The sequence below is a fragment of the Phlebotomus papatasi genome, chromosome 2, assembly GCF_024763615.1.
Source record: "Phlebotomus papatasi isolate M1 chromosome 2, Ppap_2.1, whole genome shotgun sequence".
NCBI lineage: Eukaryota > Metazoa > Arthropoda > Insecta > Diptera > Psychodidae > Phlebotomus > Phlebotomus papatasi.
Genome location: NC_077223.1, coordinates 70,960,369 through 70,973,726, shown reverse-complemented (window position 1 = coordinate 70,973,726; position 13,358 = coordinate 70,960,369). Strand labels below are relative to the sequence as shown.

General features: G+C 34.0%; 1 protein-coding gene across 1 annotated transcript; it reads left to right on the top strand.

Moving 5' to 3' along the window:
* Nucleotides 1-2,828: 2,828 nt before the first annotated feature.
* On the top strand, nt 2,829-11,937 carry LOC129804256 (protein ERGIC-53). The gene is made up of 5 exons (XM_055851396.1): nt 2,829-3,086; nt 3,271-3,425; nt 3,488-4,051; nt 7,086-7,663; nt 11,253-11,937. The coding sequence occupies exons 1-5, from the start codon at nt 2,897-2,899 to the stop codon at nt 11,287-11,289; spliced, it is 1,524 nt and encodes a 507-aa protein (XP_055707371.1). The 5' UTR covers nt 2,829-2,896; the 3' UTR covers nt 11,290-11,937.
* The last annotated feature ends 1,421 nt before the right edge of the window (nt 11,938-13,358 follow it).

Here is a 13,358-nt window from a genome sequence, read left to right as displayed (position 1 = left end):
GATGTGTTTAATCAAAAAGGTGAGTTTAATTTATCACAAAGATGTATATTTTTCTGGAGAGTGATGTACTTGATCATATACAGTAGACTCTCTCTCAATTGGGCATTTGGGGCAAAATGCAATCCAGTTTATCGATAGATTTGGGTGTCAAAGCCTTTGTAAGTTCCACAAAAAGCGCTTAATTATAAAAAAATCATGTTAAAATAGGAAGAACCACAGCGAATTTGAGCAAATTAGCTTCATAATTAAGCGTGAAAATTGTCAACAAAGTTTTTCGCCCGATTGAGAAAGAGCCGATTGTGCGAGAGTCTACTGTCTCTACTGTACATAGTTTTTGCTTATTTTCAGTTTTCGAAGTCAATGGATCTAGTACTGGAAGAAGCTGTGTGTCGAGCTCTCAGGAATGAACTTCTGAACTGATTTAAAACTTATTATCCTCTTTAGTCGTGCGCAGAGATCACGAATGAGGTACTTGAGAGATGAATCGAATCCTTTTGATGTTCCGGAAAGAGCGTTAATCAAAGGTTTGACCAAAGGGGATCATATCTGTCGCTTAATGCGTCCAGAGTATCTCTGTGTTCCAGGACAAAATTGACGAAGCACTCTTTCTGGCTTAAAAGTGTGTTGGGGCCCCTCTTTCTTTTATTCGGTCCAGATGAAGCTTCTGGAACCATAAATTAACCTCGTCACTTATCTACAACAACTTCTTGTTTAAATTACTTACCACTTGAAATTAAATGACTTGAATTGCTCATTTTTTGCCAGAAAAAATTCTGAAACTGGGAAATCTCTATGAGTATCTTCCTGTGCCTTCTGCTAATTGGGTTTGGTGTTTGGTGGAGCAACAGCCGATAGTTCAGCGATAAGATAACTGAACTCTGTTTGATATACTGCAGCGGAATTGCGACACTGAGGAGAGGAGGAACTGTTGTTTCTCCTCTCCTCTTCTTTGTTGTGATTGTTCTTTTTGTTGACAATAAATTCGAACTTTTATGTACCATTACTGAACGTCTTTGACATCTTGGAATCAAATTTCTTTAGTGGCGCTAAAGGCTATTTTATCCAAAACTCCTATAACTTAGAATTCGAAATCTTACTGTCAAAGTTAAAGCTTTAACTTAAATCTTTAGGCTTCTTTATCTCAGAATTGGGGGGAAAAGACTTTATTAACCTACTAAAGAAAAGCGTTTCATGCATTGTAAATAGTTTTTTAATAGAGAAGGTAATTTTTCTTATGTCAAATAAAAAGGCATAAATATAGATGCGAATATCAAGAATCTCACTCAATATATTTTTTTCTAATTTAAAGAAGAACACATAACTACACGATTTTTAAATATTTGTTCAATTATTATCCATTTATTAATTTTATAATAAGTGGTATTATTTTGCTGCTTAAAATATTTGTTTTGTTGGTTCTTAAGATCCAACAATTTCAACTAACTAAAAACGAATCTTTTCCCGATAAACTTCCTATAAAAATTATGCGATCTTTTTTCTCCAGGTTTAGTTAAAACAAAAATTAAGAGTTTTAAACAGTTCGTGGCCAAGTAAACTGCTAAAAATCTGTTTAAATTCGTATTTATTGAGAATATAAGTAGGTTAATCAAAAATCGAACCATTAAATGGCCACAACCGTTTTCTTATTTACGAGAGCTGAAACAAAATAACATTAAAATAATAAACAATTTGGAAAATGATTTGTATCAAACTCGTATAGTCATTCGAGGAGAGATGGAACACCTTTTTTGTATTCATGTGGACATGTTTTTAACGCGAGACAAAGACGAATCTCACTGGTTTGTTATTTGAAAACTCTAGACTTAAGATATCAATATTAGAAAAGGCTAAATGAAAATAGTCATTTGGAAAAATTAGATTTAAAAAAAGTTGCATTTTGAGGCACTCAAAAAAGGTGAGGGTGAGATGGAACACCCCTAATTTTAGCAAAATATTTATAGTTTATTTTATTAATTTAGAATAGGAGGGAAGTGATTTTAGATAAGAATGCTATTTCATTGAATTTGTTGAAGTTTATTTTAATTTTTCAGTATAAATAATTTATTTTGTGGAAAATGTAGCTCATCTACTTCGATGACAATTCCACTTTGTGTATCAAGTCAGTCTTACCAGAAATTCAGAGAAAATAATATCTGAGGTTAACTTGAAAAGATTTTGAAGAACACTGACCAAAATTCCACTCTGGAAGTGTTGCCAAAACTATTGTGTTCCGTCTCTCCTCAATCTCCAATAATACACGCATACTTATGGAGAAATAAAAATTTTTGGCCATTTTTCAGACACCCAAAAATTCGGTTTCTATTTTCTCGCACAATTTTAAAGATAGAAAGCTGTAACTTGGGGGGTTTTCATTAGAATGTTGAAGGCGAAGTGGTCCATCTCTCCCACTGTTCCATCTCTCCTCGAATTACTATAATAGGAAAAATGTTCGAAATTCCTGCAGAGTTTATTAAGAAAAAAAACTTCATAGAAATTTATCGTAAATATACGGAAATTGTATTTATTAAATGAAATAATCATTTAAAAACCATTTAAAACTTAAAAAACGCGATATTTTAATTTATTTGCTTATTTTCTATGTAAATTAATCAAACTCTCACCGGGAATACCACTCGAGAATTCTCCCCCCGTGATGAGAAAATTTCCAATTGAAAATTTTGAGGATACAGAATAGGCGAGTTTCACACGGAGAGTTGGCTTTTCCCACAAAATCAAACTCTCACATCTGGAGAATACTGAATACGACGGCCGGAGGGATAGGGGAAGAGTCTGACAAAATGCCAGATTTATCCAACGAGACTTCTGTAGAAATCTGAAGATTAACTTTATCGGGTTGCTGTCTTGACAGTGTAGTGTGCGACAGAAAAAACCAACAATGGGCACCGGGTCCACATTTTGCGCGTTTAAAAGTGCTATCCTGGCATTTTTTCTTGTGATATCCCTGCGTGTTGTATGGGCAAATAATCCGGGATTAGTGCATCGAACTTTCCAGTATAAATATTCCTTCAAACCACCGTATTTGGCACAAAAAGATGCCACTGTACCCTTTTTCCAATATGGAGGCCGTAAGTGCGAAAGAGATAGCAAATAATGAAAATATTGTCAAATTCTCGTATACGTGTCTCAATGGACACGCGTACGATTTTTTTTGGATGTAGGGGGCATCTTTTGCCCCTGAAAAATTTTTGGAGGGAATGTTATTGCCCTGGATGACTGACGTGGATGGTCTTGCTTTCTCTTTTTTTTCAGATGCAATCGCCAGTGCTGATAGTGTACGAATAGCCCCATCACTCAAAAGCCAGAAGGGTGCTATCTGGACCAAGAGCAAAACCAATTTCGACTGGTGGGACGTTGAGATTGTGTTCCGGGTGTCAGGGCGGGGAAGAGTGGGAGCTGATGGATTGGTGAGTTGGAGGAGAAGCTGTCTAAGATTGTTGACATGCTTAAAATTTGCGATTTTTCGCAGGCTTTCTGGTACACCACGGAAATTGGGGATTACAATGGGGATGTCTTTGGGTCATCAGATCGCTGGAATGGTCTGGGATTGTTCTTTGACTCCTTCGACAATGACAACAAACACAATAATCCATACATAATGGCTGTTCTCAATGATGGCACCAAGAAATTTGACCATCAAAATGATGGAACTACCCAACTCCTGTCTGGATGTTTGAGAGATTTCCGCAACAAGCCCTTCCCCACACGAGCTCGCATTGAGTACTACAACAATGTCCTCACGGTCCTCTTCCACAATGGCATGACCAATAATAATCAGGATTATGAGATGTGCCTGAGAGCTGAGGGTGTTCATCTGCCCAAGTACGGATACTTTGGTCTGTCGGCAGCTACAGGAGGCTTGGCGGATGATCACGATGTGTTCCATTTCCTCACCACGTCACTTCATCCCGCCGGCCAGGACCCGCAGCAGCCTTCGGACGAGGCAGATCGTCTGTCGAAAGAGTACCTTGAGTACCAGAAGAAGCTGGAACAGCAGAAGGAGGAGTACAGGAGGGATCATCCAGACAAAGCGGTAAGTCTAATGTAAACCACTCTAAATATTTAATCGAAAAATAAATAACAATTAGGAGAGAACGGGGCAGTTCGGATATGCATTATTTGAGAAATATAAAATTTTGGGAAATAATTTTAGGAGAAAGCGGGGCAGTTCTGACATACCTGAAAATAAAAAAAATCAGGAAAAAAAATAATTCGGGATTGATAAGATAGATTTTATTCATTAGTAATGCTTATAATGAGAAGCAAAAGAGTGGCAAATGAATACATTGAAATTTTTAGCGGCCACCGTCGTCTTAGCGTTAACGTTTTTATTTAAAAAAAAATCCAAGAGTTTCTACTGAAGCAACTTAGGAGAGAAATAAAATTTCAATAAAAAAATCTGGTTTTTATGGTTTTCAGAAAGAAAAAAGCAAAAATTATCTTTCACTTTTTTTTTAATTTCCAAGCTCTTTAGTGGGGGGCCTGGGGCAAAATGTAACAAGCAAAAAACTTCAAAGTTCTTGATCTTCCAAGATAAAAAAAGACCAAGAGTACAAATTTTGACTTTAGATAGCTTTCATGAGCCTTTTTAAACATTCAAAATTAAAAAAATCGAGCAAGGGAATTATTAAAATATTTAAAATTTTGAGTTTTGTTTTTTAAAATATTTTCATTTCTGAAAAGCAGTACCGGCCAAAATCGCGAATGCCAAATTCCCGAATTTGTCGTGATCTTAAAAGGGCCAAAATTCGAATGGGACAAAGTTCTGAAGAAAAAATCCGAATGGTCAAAATTTTGAAAGAGACGAAATTATACGGAGTATAATGCGTGGAATAATTTCTCAAAAAAAAACAAGATTTCTCTTCGCCCCCTACAACAGCGGGGTACAATCATGGGTGTAGTTATGACACTTAAGAAATTTTAATTTTCGGATTTCGGCCCTTTCTGGATTTTGGCTTTTAAATATTTTGGTCTTTTCGGGATTTTAGCTTTTCAGGATTTTGGCCCATTCGGAATTTTGGCATTAAGGACTTTGGCTCTTTCGGAATTTTGACTTTTCTGATTTTGACCCTCTCATGATTTTAGCTTTTCGGGTTTTTGGCTTTCAGATTTTGGCGATCGGGATTTCAGCGTTCCGGATTTTGGCTTTTCTGGATTTTGGCCTCTTCTCGATATTAGCCTTCTCTAGATTTTGACGTACAGTATTTGCCCTTCCGGGATTTTGACCCATTCGGGATTTTAGCATAACGGGATTTGCATTTTTCCGCGAATTTTGCCTTCGGGATTTTGATCCATTCGAGATTTTGGCGTTCGGAATTTCGCCGTTCGGATTTTTGGCTTTTGTGATTATGACTTCTCGAAAACTTGACCCATTCGGAATTTTAGCTTTTTAGAATTTTAGCGTACGGTATTTGCCCTTCCGAGATTTTGCCTTTTCGTCTCATTCTAAATTTTCGCTCATTCGGGATTTTAGCTATTTAGGATTTTGGCTTTCGGGATTTTGATCTATTCATTATCTTATTTATCAGTATTTTGACAGGGACCACAGGGGAGATACTAAGTTTACGCTATTTATTTTCCAAAGTTTATGGGCTAAATGTTCCAGGATAATTTTTCAATCCTCTGAATACGACGGGAGTTACAAAATGCTCGTGAATTGTATAACCCACAAACAAGTTCATAAAAGTTTGTAGTTTTTTCACAAACATTGTTTGTAACATGATCATTCGACGAACATTTTTTGTACTTTTACAAACATTTGTTCGTAAATGTTCGTAAACATACAAAATATGTTCGTAAAATTTTGTCATTTGTTCGTCAATGTTCGTAAAATGTTCGACAGGAAAACAAACATTTACGAACAAATGACAAAATTTTACGAATATTTTTTGTGTGTTTACGAACATTTACGAACAAATGTTTGTAAAAGTACAAAAAATGCTCGTCAAATGATCATGTTACGAACAATGTTTGTGAAAAAAGTACAAACTTTTACGAACATATTTGTGGTTTATACGATTCACGAGCATTTTATAACTCCCCCATAGGAATTCACAAACATTTACGAACATTTTTACAAAATATTTTTTTCTGTGTGGCCTAAAAGTACTGTTTGTTTATGCATTTCTATTAAACAGTTGAATCTTTTTATTTGAACTACTTTTACTCGACGCGAAATTCGTTCTACAGCCAATTTATTCAAAGGAAAACCCCTGCGGGTATGCAATTTTTCTCGATTCGTAATACCATTTCGCGTGTTTTTTTCTGTTCCGAAAATGTGCATAATCCCGGGATTGAGTGTAATCGATATTTGAGCAAACGATTGATTCAAAATGGATGCTTTATCGGTTAATTAGCCATTGACATTGGTTCAGACTTGTTCGGAATTTCAAGACTTTTCAAATGAAACTATATACTTGCCTGAATCGCTTGAGAAATGTGTTCTCTAGAGATGTTTAACATGTGACCTTGAAAAACATTTACCGGGACTTCCTGAATGACAACGAATTGAATGGCTTTCATATGAAATTGTGGGTTAATTTCTAATTTTTAAAAAGCCCATAAATGTATTTTTATGAACTGTTAGCTTTGAAAATAAGCCGAAAAATGACGCCGAAAATATTTTGTATACATTACGGCCATCACAGTGTTTCCGTAAAGTGTTCATAAAATATCTCGTACAGGTTATGGAATTTACAGTGTCCCTGGAGTGAATTCTCAGATTGATTTTCGATTTTGAAAATGTCACTCAAAACGGAACTCTAGTCTAGGCAAAAACAGCCAGCAAATGGAATTTTTCATTGCGTATAATTTTTATAAAAAAATGTTTGTATCAGATTGATAAGTATTTCAATGAATAGGAAAATGATTGTTTATTTTGGATAGTGGTTTCCTCAGTATAGGCAAACTGAAAAAAGTCACTGTCTAATTTTGTATGTGGCTTATTCTGCTCCGGTTTCCCCTATTAGAATTGATTCAAAGCTATTTTCGTATATAGACGAAATAGTTTTCGTAAATGTAGTGGGAGTACGAATAATAAGAAATTTTTGGAACATTTCCTACTTTAGCCCAAGGAGGAGCTTGAGGATTGGTTTGAGAGTGACAATCAGAGGGAATTGCGTCAAATCTGGCAAGCTCAGAGCGGAATGACGGAAGTCATTCGGGATCTATCGCGCAAAATGGATGAAGTTATTGGGCGTCAGGAGCGAACTCTGGGGCTTTTGTCTGTTGGCGGGCATCAGGGTGGTGCTCCACCTGCCGGAGGAGCGGCTATGCAGCCAGCGGCAGTTCTTTCGCGCCAGGAAGTTGAAGCTATCCTGCAGAACAATAACTACATCGCGCAGACGACCAAAGAGGTCCGTTCAATTATTGCTGAGATCTCATCGCGCTCCGATACCATCCTGCAGAATCAGGCCCGTCAGCCCACAGCTCAGATTCAGGGATCAGGGTATGAGGTTCAGGGACTGATGAATGAGATGCGTGAGTCGATGAATAATGTGAAGCAAGGACTGGCGCAAATTGGGCATACGCTCAATACAAAGGATGGCGCTACGGGATGTCCCACCGGCAATTGTTTGGGTCTCACGACCTTCCTCGTTATCACAGTGGTCCAGCTCAGTGTTGTGTTTGCCTACAGTCTGTTCAGGTGAGTTCCTATCTAAATATTTTATCTGATATTTGTAGAGAGATAAAGCTACCTCAGTTTGCAAGTCTGGCCACTTATGGAGACTCTCTATAATACTATTTGCTCTTGCAATAAAACCGACAAAAATGTGATATCACATTTTATTTATTTACTACATAAATTATCAGTGCAGTCGAGTACTTAAAATTTTTGGAGAACTTTATCGCCTTTAATTTTGTGAAATAAAAAATTGTACAATTTTAATTTCCTTCCAAAGGAAATTAACCAAAAATTTATTTATTAAATAATTTAACAGTTTATTCAAATGTTTTCTTAAGGTTTTCAAATATATTTTTTAATATTTAAGTTTAAAATAAGTAAATCACTTTAGAGAAGTGGAGGAATGACTAACCCTTTTTAAAAGGAACCATTATTTTAGGAAAATAATATAATATTTAGAAAAATAATATAATTTTAGGAAAATAATATAATATATTGAAATCGAATTTTGACCAGGGCTCCCGCGAATTAATCTCTTTTGTGATTATTCAAGAGTATTTATTTTATTTTCTTATTATATTCAATAGTCAACATTCAAGTTTATTTGATCTTCTTGGCCACAGTATCCTTCGTCAATTAATGTTTTTAATGGCGGAAATATGAAGAAAAATAGGTATATCGTCAGTTCAGTCTACATTTATCGTAATTTTTTTTTTCGATTCTGAGATATATACAGGGTGAGGCAATTGATCTGCAACTAAATCCACATTGCTATTACTTCAAAATGATCTTAAGAACGTGCTCATATTTTGCATTACGATAGTTTATTTTATTAGCTACAACCTTTGCGAAAGTATTTCAAAAATTTATGATGAAGTAAAATAAAACTCGTAATCGCTAGTCCTCGTTTTTAAAGTGAGACGCATATATTGCAAATAACCATGGAACTGATATTGAAAAAAGGATCTCATAAAAACAATGCTCGATAAAGCGAAGGAATCACTTTGCTAGGCAGTTAGAGGTCAGTTACCAAACGAAATTTTCTCTGTTGAGAAATTTTTTAGAATATTTAACAATTCGTCAACAAACAAAATGATCTTGAATACTTGATGTAGGGTGCAATCACCACTTCTCGCCGGTCAGTGCCCCACTTTTCGCCACTTACATTGAAATCGCAATTATTCCATTATTTGTGAAATTAGCTGTAAAATTATTTGTATCTCTACTGTTACTATTTATAGAGTCGAAAAACACTATTTTTTTGTTTTGAATTTAGAGCAATATTTTAATTAAGTGCATTGAATCCAATATTTCTTATCAAGTATGCCAGAAGTCATAAAACTTTCATCGAACAAAATTTACGTTTTTGGATGAATAATTTGTCTATGGAAAATTTAGTTACATTCGACGAATACCCAAAATTCTTATTTAGTTAGTAATTTTTATTTAAAAATACGCCATGGCGGAAAGTGGTAGTATTCTGAAATTAATTTACCACTTGTGGTCAGTGTTCAATATTTCAAAATGGCGAATTTTCCGGTCATAGGTATGTTTGGACTAAATGTTCGTCTGTACTACCTCTAAAACATATCCGAAAATCATTGAAAAGGCTTTGGTCAATTTTGAAAAAAACCGAAAAATTATGGTTTTGGAGGGGACAGAGAGGGGTACACAGGAAAAAAGTATTTTGTAAAATTGTTCGTAAATATTTGTGAATTCCTATGAGGGAGTTACGAAATGCTCGTGAATCATATAACTCACAAACAAGTTCGTAAAATTTCGTACTTTTTTTCACAAACATTGTTCGTAAAATTATCATTTGACGAACATTTTTTGTACTTTTACAAACATTTGTTCGTAAATATTCGTAAACACACTAGACAAACAAAAATTGACGAACAAATACGAGCATATGACAAAATTTTACGAACATTTTTTGTGTGTTTACGAACATTTTCGGACAAATGTTTGTAAAAGTACAAAAAATAGGATTTACGAGCATTTCTTAAGTCCTCCATAGGATTTCACAAACATTTACGAACAATTTGACAAAATATTTTTTTCTGTGTAGGGGAAAAAGAAAAAAACCGTCAGAGATAATGTCCACAGGGGGAGGGAGGTTTATCGAAGACCGGAAGTCGTTATCTCTTACCGTGTGAATTTAGCTGGTGAACAAACTTAGGGCCAGAAAAAAAATTCGGAAAAAATTGATTCAATTTATCGGTACTTAGCGTACTTAGCCGATTTATGACCAATGAAGACCGCTGCAAGCAGGTTAGAAATTTCAAAATCTTTCCAAAAATATCAAATTTAACCAAATCGGTTAAAAAATAAGCCGTCCAAAGTGATTGACCTTTGTTGTTAAATAATTCAAAATGGCAATTTTTCCGGTCATAAGGTATGTTTAGGCGAAATGTTCGCTTAGGCTAACTTTAAAACATATCTGAAAATCATTGAATAGCGGATAAAAGCGTCTGGACTGGAGATGATGTTTCTTTTTTATTGGGAGTCACCGAAGACCGCAAGTTGATATCTTTTACTGTTTAACTTTAAGCTCCAAGGCGCTGACAAGTTGAAAAAAAAAACAGATTATATAATTGTTCTTTCCTTTGAGTTCGAGCAGTAAAAAATAAACAATAATATGCTTCTTTTTTAGTGTCAATAACCAACGTAATATTTGTTCGTAAATTTAAAAAAATAATTGTAAAATGTTGTCACTTATTTCTATAGTTTTGCCGGTAAACAAAAATGTTACGAACAAATATTTGTAAAAAAACAAAAAAACGTTCGTTAAGTGATCATGTTACGGACAATGTTTATGAAAAATTACAAATTTTTACAAACTTTTTAGTAGGTTGCACGATTTACAAGCATATCGTATATTCTCAATAGTAATTCACAAAATTAGCTAACAATTTTACAATTTTTTTTTCGGTGGGTAAGAAAAAGTGTTTTTCTTTGTAAAATATTTTATCAGATTTGCAGTAAATTCAATAAAGAAATTTATCACGAATAACTTGAAAATTTATAGAACTAATAAAAGCGATAAAGTTACTTTAACCCTTTAACGACGAGACACTTTTTACGGACTACATAATCAGTGATAAGTCTTACATCTAATTTTGGAAAGTCCAACAGAGTTCTGATTCAGTGTGTTTTGTGCTTTTATGGACGATAGGGACAAAAATAGCCCAAAAATTTAAGTAATTTTTCTGACAATACCAATGAATAATATTTTTCGCTTTAATGAAAAATATTACGTATGAGTATTGTAGTTTTTATTGCCAAAAGGGTTTGGCTTAAAAAAAATTGGAAGTATAAAAAATAAATAAAATCAATTATGAATTTGAGAATTTAAAAATTCACCATTTTTGAGCTTAAATATTTACTACATAGCAAATAGCTAGAGACTTGCAAAAAATATTCTAGATTCCTTCAACCTTCTACTTTACAACTATTAACAGACATAAGAAAGAAATAACTTTGGGTAGTCAGGAAAAATTATTTTCTTTATGGGACACCGGTGTTCTAATTGTCCTTAAAGGGTTAAAAATCACAATTTTATTGCAACAAACTAATTTGTTTTATTTAAATTTCTTCTTTTTTGCAGAGATTCTCGAGAAGCCAAGGCTAAGAAATTCTATTGATGGAAATAAATTGTCAAGACTTAAAATTAGCGCATACAGAGTGAGAAAAATGGATTTTAAAAATTCACTACAACCCCCCTTTTGATACTTAAGAAGAATGAGAGAGAGAAAGAGAGAGACAAATCAAAGGTAGGCCAAACACTAAATTCTTCAGAAACTTTTGTTCATTCCACGTGAAAATATAATGCAAGATAGCAGCAAGAAAAGAATTCTTTGAGATAAACAAATGGAAAGCATTAAAGTGTAAATAAATAATTTGTATTTTACGTAAAAGAAGAATATTTTTGTCTCTAATTTGTTATGAGAGCTTCCAAGCCAGGCATTTAATTTAAAAGAAAAAAAATAGAAGAGCAGAAAACTGTCCGAGTCTAAATGTAATTTGTTGTGTTTATCTCATGTGAGAGAAATTGTGTACGTTTGCAATTATGTAGGTGAGAAAAATATAAATATTTAAAGAAAAAAAAGAAAGATAAAATTGAGAGAAAAAAACATGTGTGCGATAAAAAATTCTCATGCTATTCACAATTCGCAAATGACCTCTGACGAAGTTTTATAAGCGAATGTAAAGGGAGATAAAGCAACCACTTTTGATGTGCAGCTCGTAAATTTAATTAGAAAAAAAGAGAATAAATTTACTTGTACAGGAAATTATCACTAAACTTCCGTTTAATATTTCGGCGCAATGGACAGGTTCTAAGCCTAAAGGGCATTTTTACTTTTTCGAGTGTCTCAATTCAAAGCAAGTTGCAGAAGGAAAAAATGTGTTTAGCTGTGACAGGAATTATTTTGGTGATTTTCTTGGGATTTGTTCTCTGGGACAGAGATGGAGACGGTGGAGAAAACAACTACAAATGTGCAGATATTTTTCTCAATATTGAGACGTGATTGAAAGGAGCGAATAAAATAATTAGAATTAATTATTCTTGGAAATCATTCTTGGGTATATAATAATTAAATTTTCTCTATTCATTCACCCAAAGACAATGAGGAGGGAATTCGTCAATAAATGTGCAGTTTGTTGAAACGAGTATTTCAATTGGAAAAGGCATGAAAATTGATCTAAGGAATTCAAGGATAAATTCCACAATTAATTTTATAAAGTTGTTCTTACGATACTGTTGGAAAAATTACCGTTTTTTGCGTGCATGTTGATTTGTGGGAGAAAGTGATTGTGAACATTTAAAATCAGTGAAATTTATTCCTATTGATAAAAAAAAATATCAAGTGTTTGACTAATTTAAAATCTGTAGCAATATTGAACAATAAAATGGAAAAGTAAATTGTGAAGAGCCAAAAAGTGAAAAAATCTTGAAAAGAAAAAGTGAACAAGTCGCGAACCATCTCTGAATCTAAAAAAAAAAGAATTTATAGCTCCGGCTGGTCCGGCACACATTTTAGATCAGGAAAATTTCATTAAATCAAAATTAACATCCTTTTCTTTCTCACACGCTTTGCATATGTCTATCTCATTTCTTTGCATACTAAATTCGACCGAGTTAAATTCAATTCCGTTGTGATGTATAAAAGAAGAAGAAGAAGAGTGCGAAATAATGAGATAGTGATAGACATATTCAAAGCGTGAGAGAAAGAGTTTCGAATTTCGACTGCTTGAAATTTTCCTGACCTAAAAGATGTGCAAGAGTCATTGTACCTCCGGCACACGTTTTAGATCGATAAAATTTCATGAAATCGAAATTCGCGTCCTTGTCTTTCTCAAAAGATTTGCATAAGTCTATTCCACTTTTTCGGACTCAAAATTGGACTGAACTAAATTAAATTTGGTGTGATGTTTAAAAGAAGAAGAAGAAGAATGCAAAAGAGTAGGATAGACACATGCAAAACTTTTAAGAAAGAAAGGGATGTGAATTTTGATTTCATGAAATTCTAAAAAGATGTACTGGTGCCATGATCACTTTTCAGTTTTTAGGGGAGACTGGTGCAAAAAGTTACAAAAAGGATATTTTATCTTTTTACAAGCTACCCGAGTGCCCCAGAAATTTCTAATTAGTGCAGTTTTATAGGAAATTTAACGCTCTACAACTTTGTGAAAGTAATTTTCCTCTATTTTG

What these genes read in the sequence shown, in the direction of transcription:
- LOC129804256 (XM_055851396.1), top strand. Translation starts at nt 2,897, where the DNA reads ATGGGCACCGGGTCCACATTTTGCGCGTTTAAAAGTGCTATCCTGGCA. An exon ending in GAGTGGGAGCTGATGGATTG is followed by an intron (nt 3,426 to 3,487) that starts GTGAGTTGGAGG and finishes GATTTTTCGCAG; the next exon opens with GCTTTCTGGTACACCACGGA. An exon ending in TTTGCCTACAGTCTGTTCAG is followed by an intron (nt 7,664 to 11,252) that starts GTGAGTTCCTAT and finishes TCTTTTTTGCAG; the next exon opens with AGATTCTCGAGAAGCCAAGG.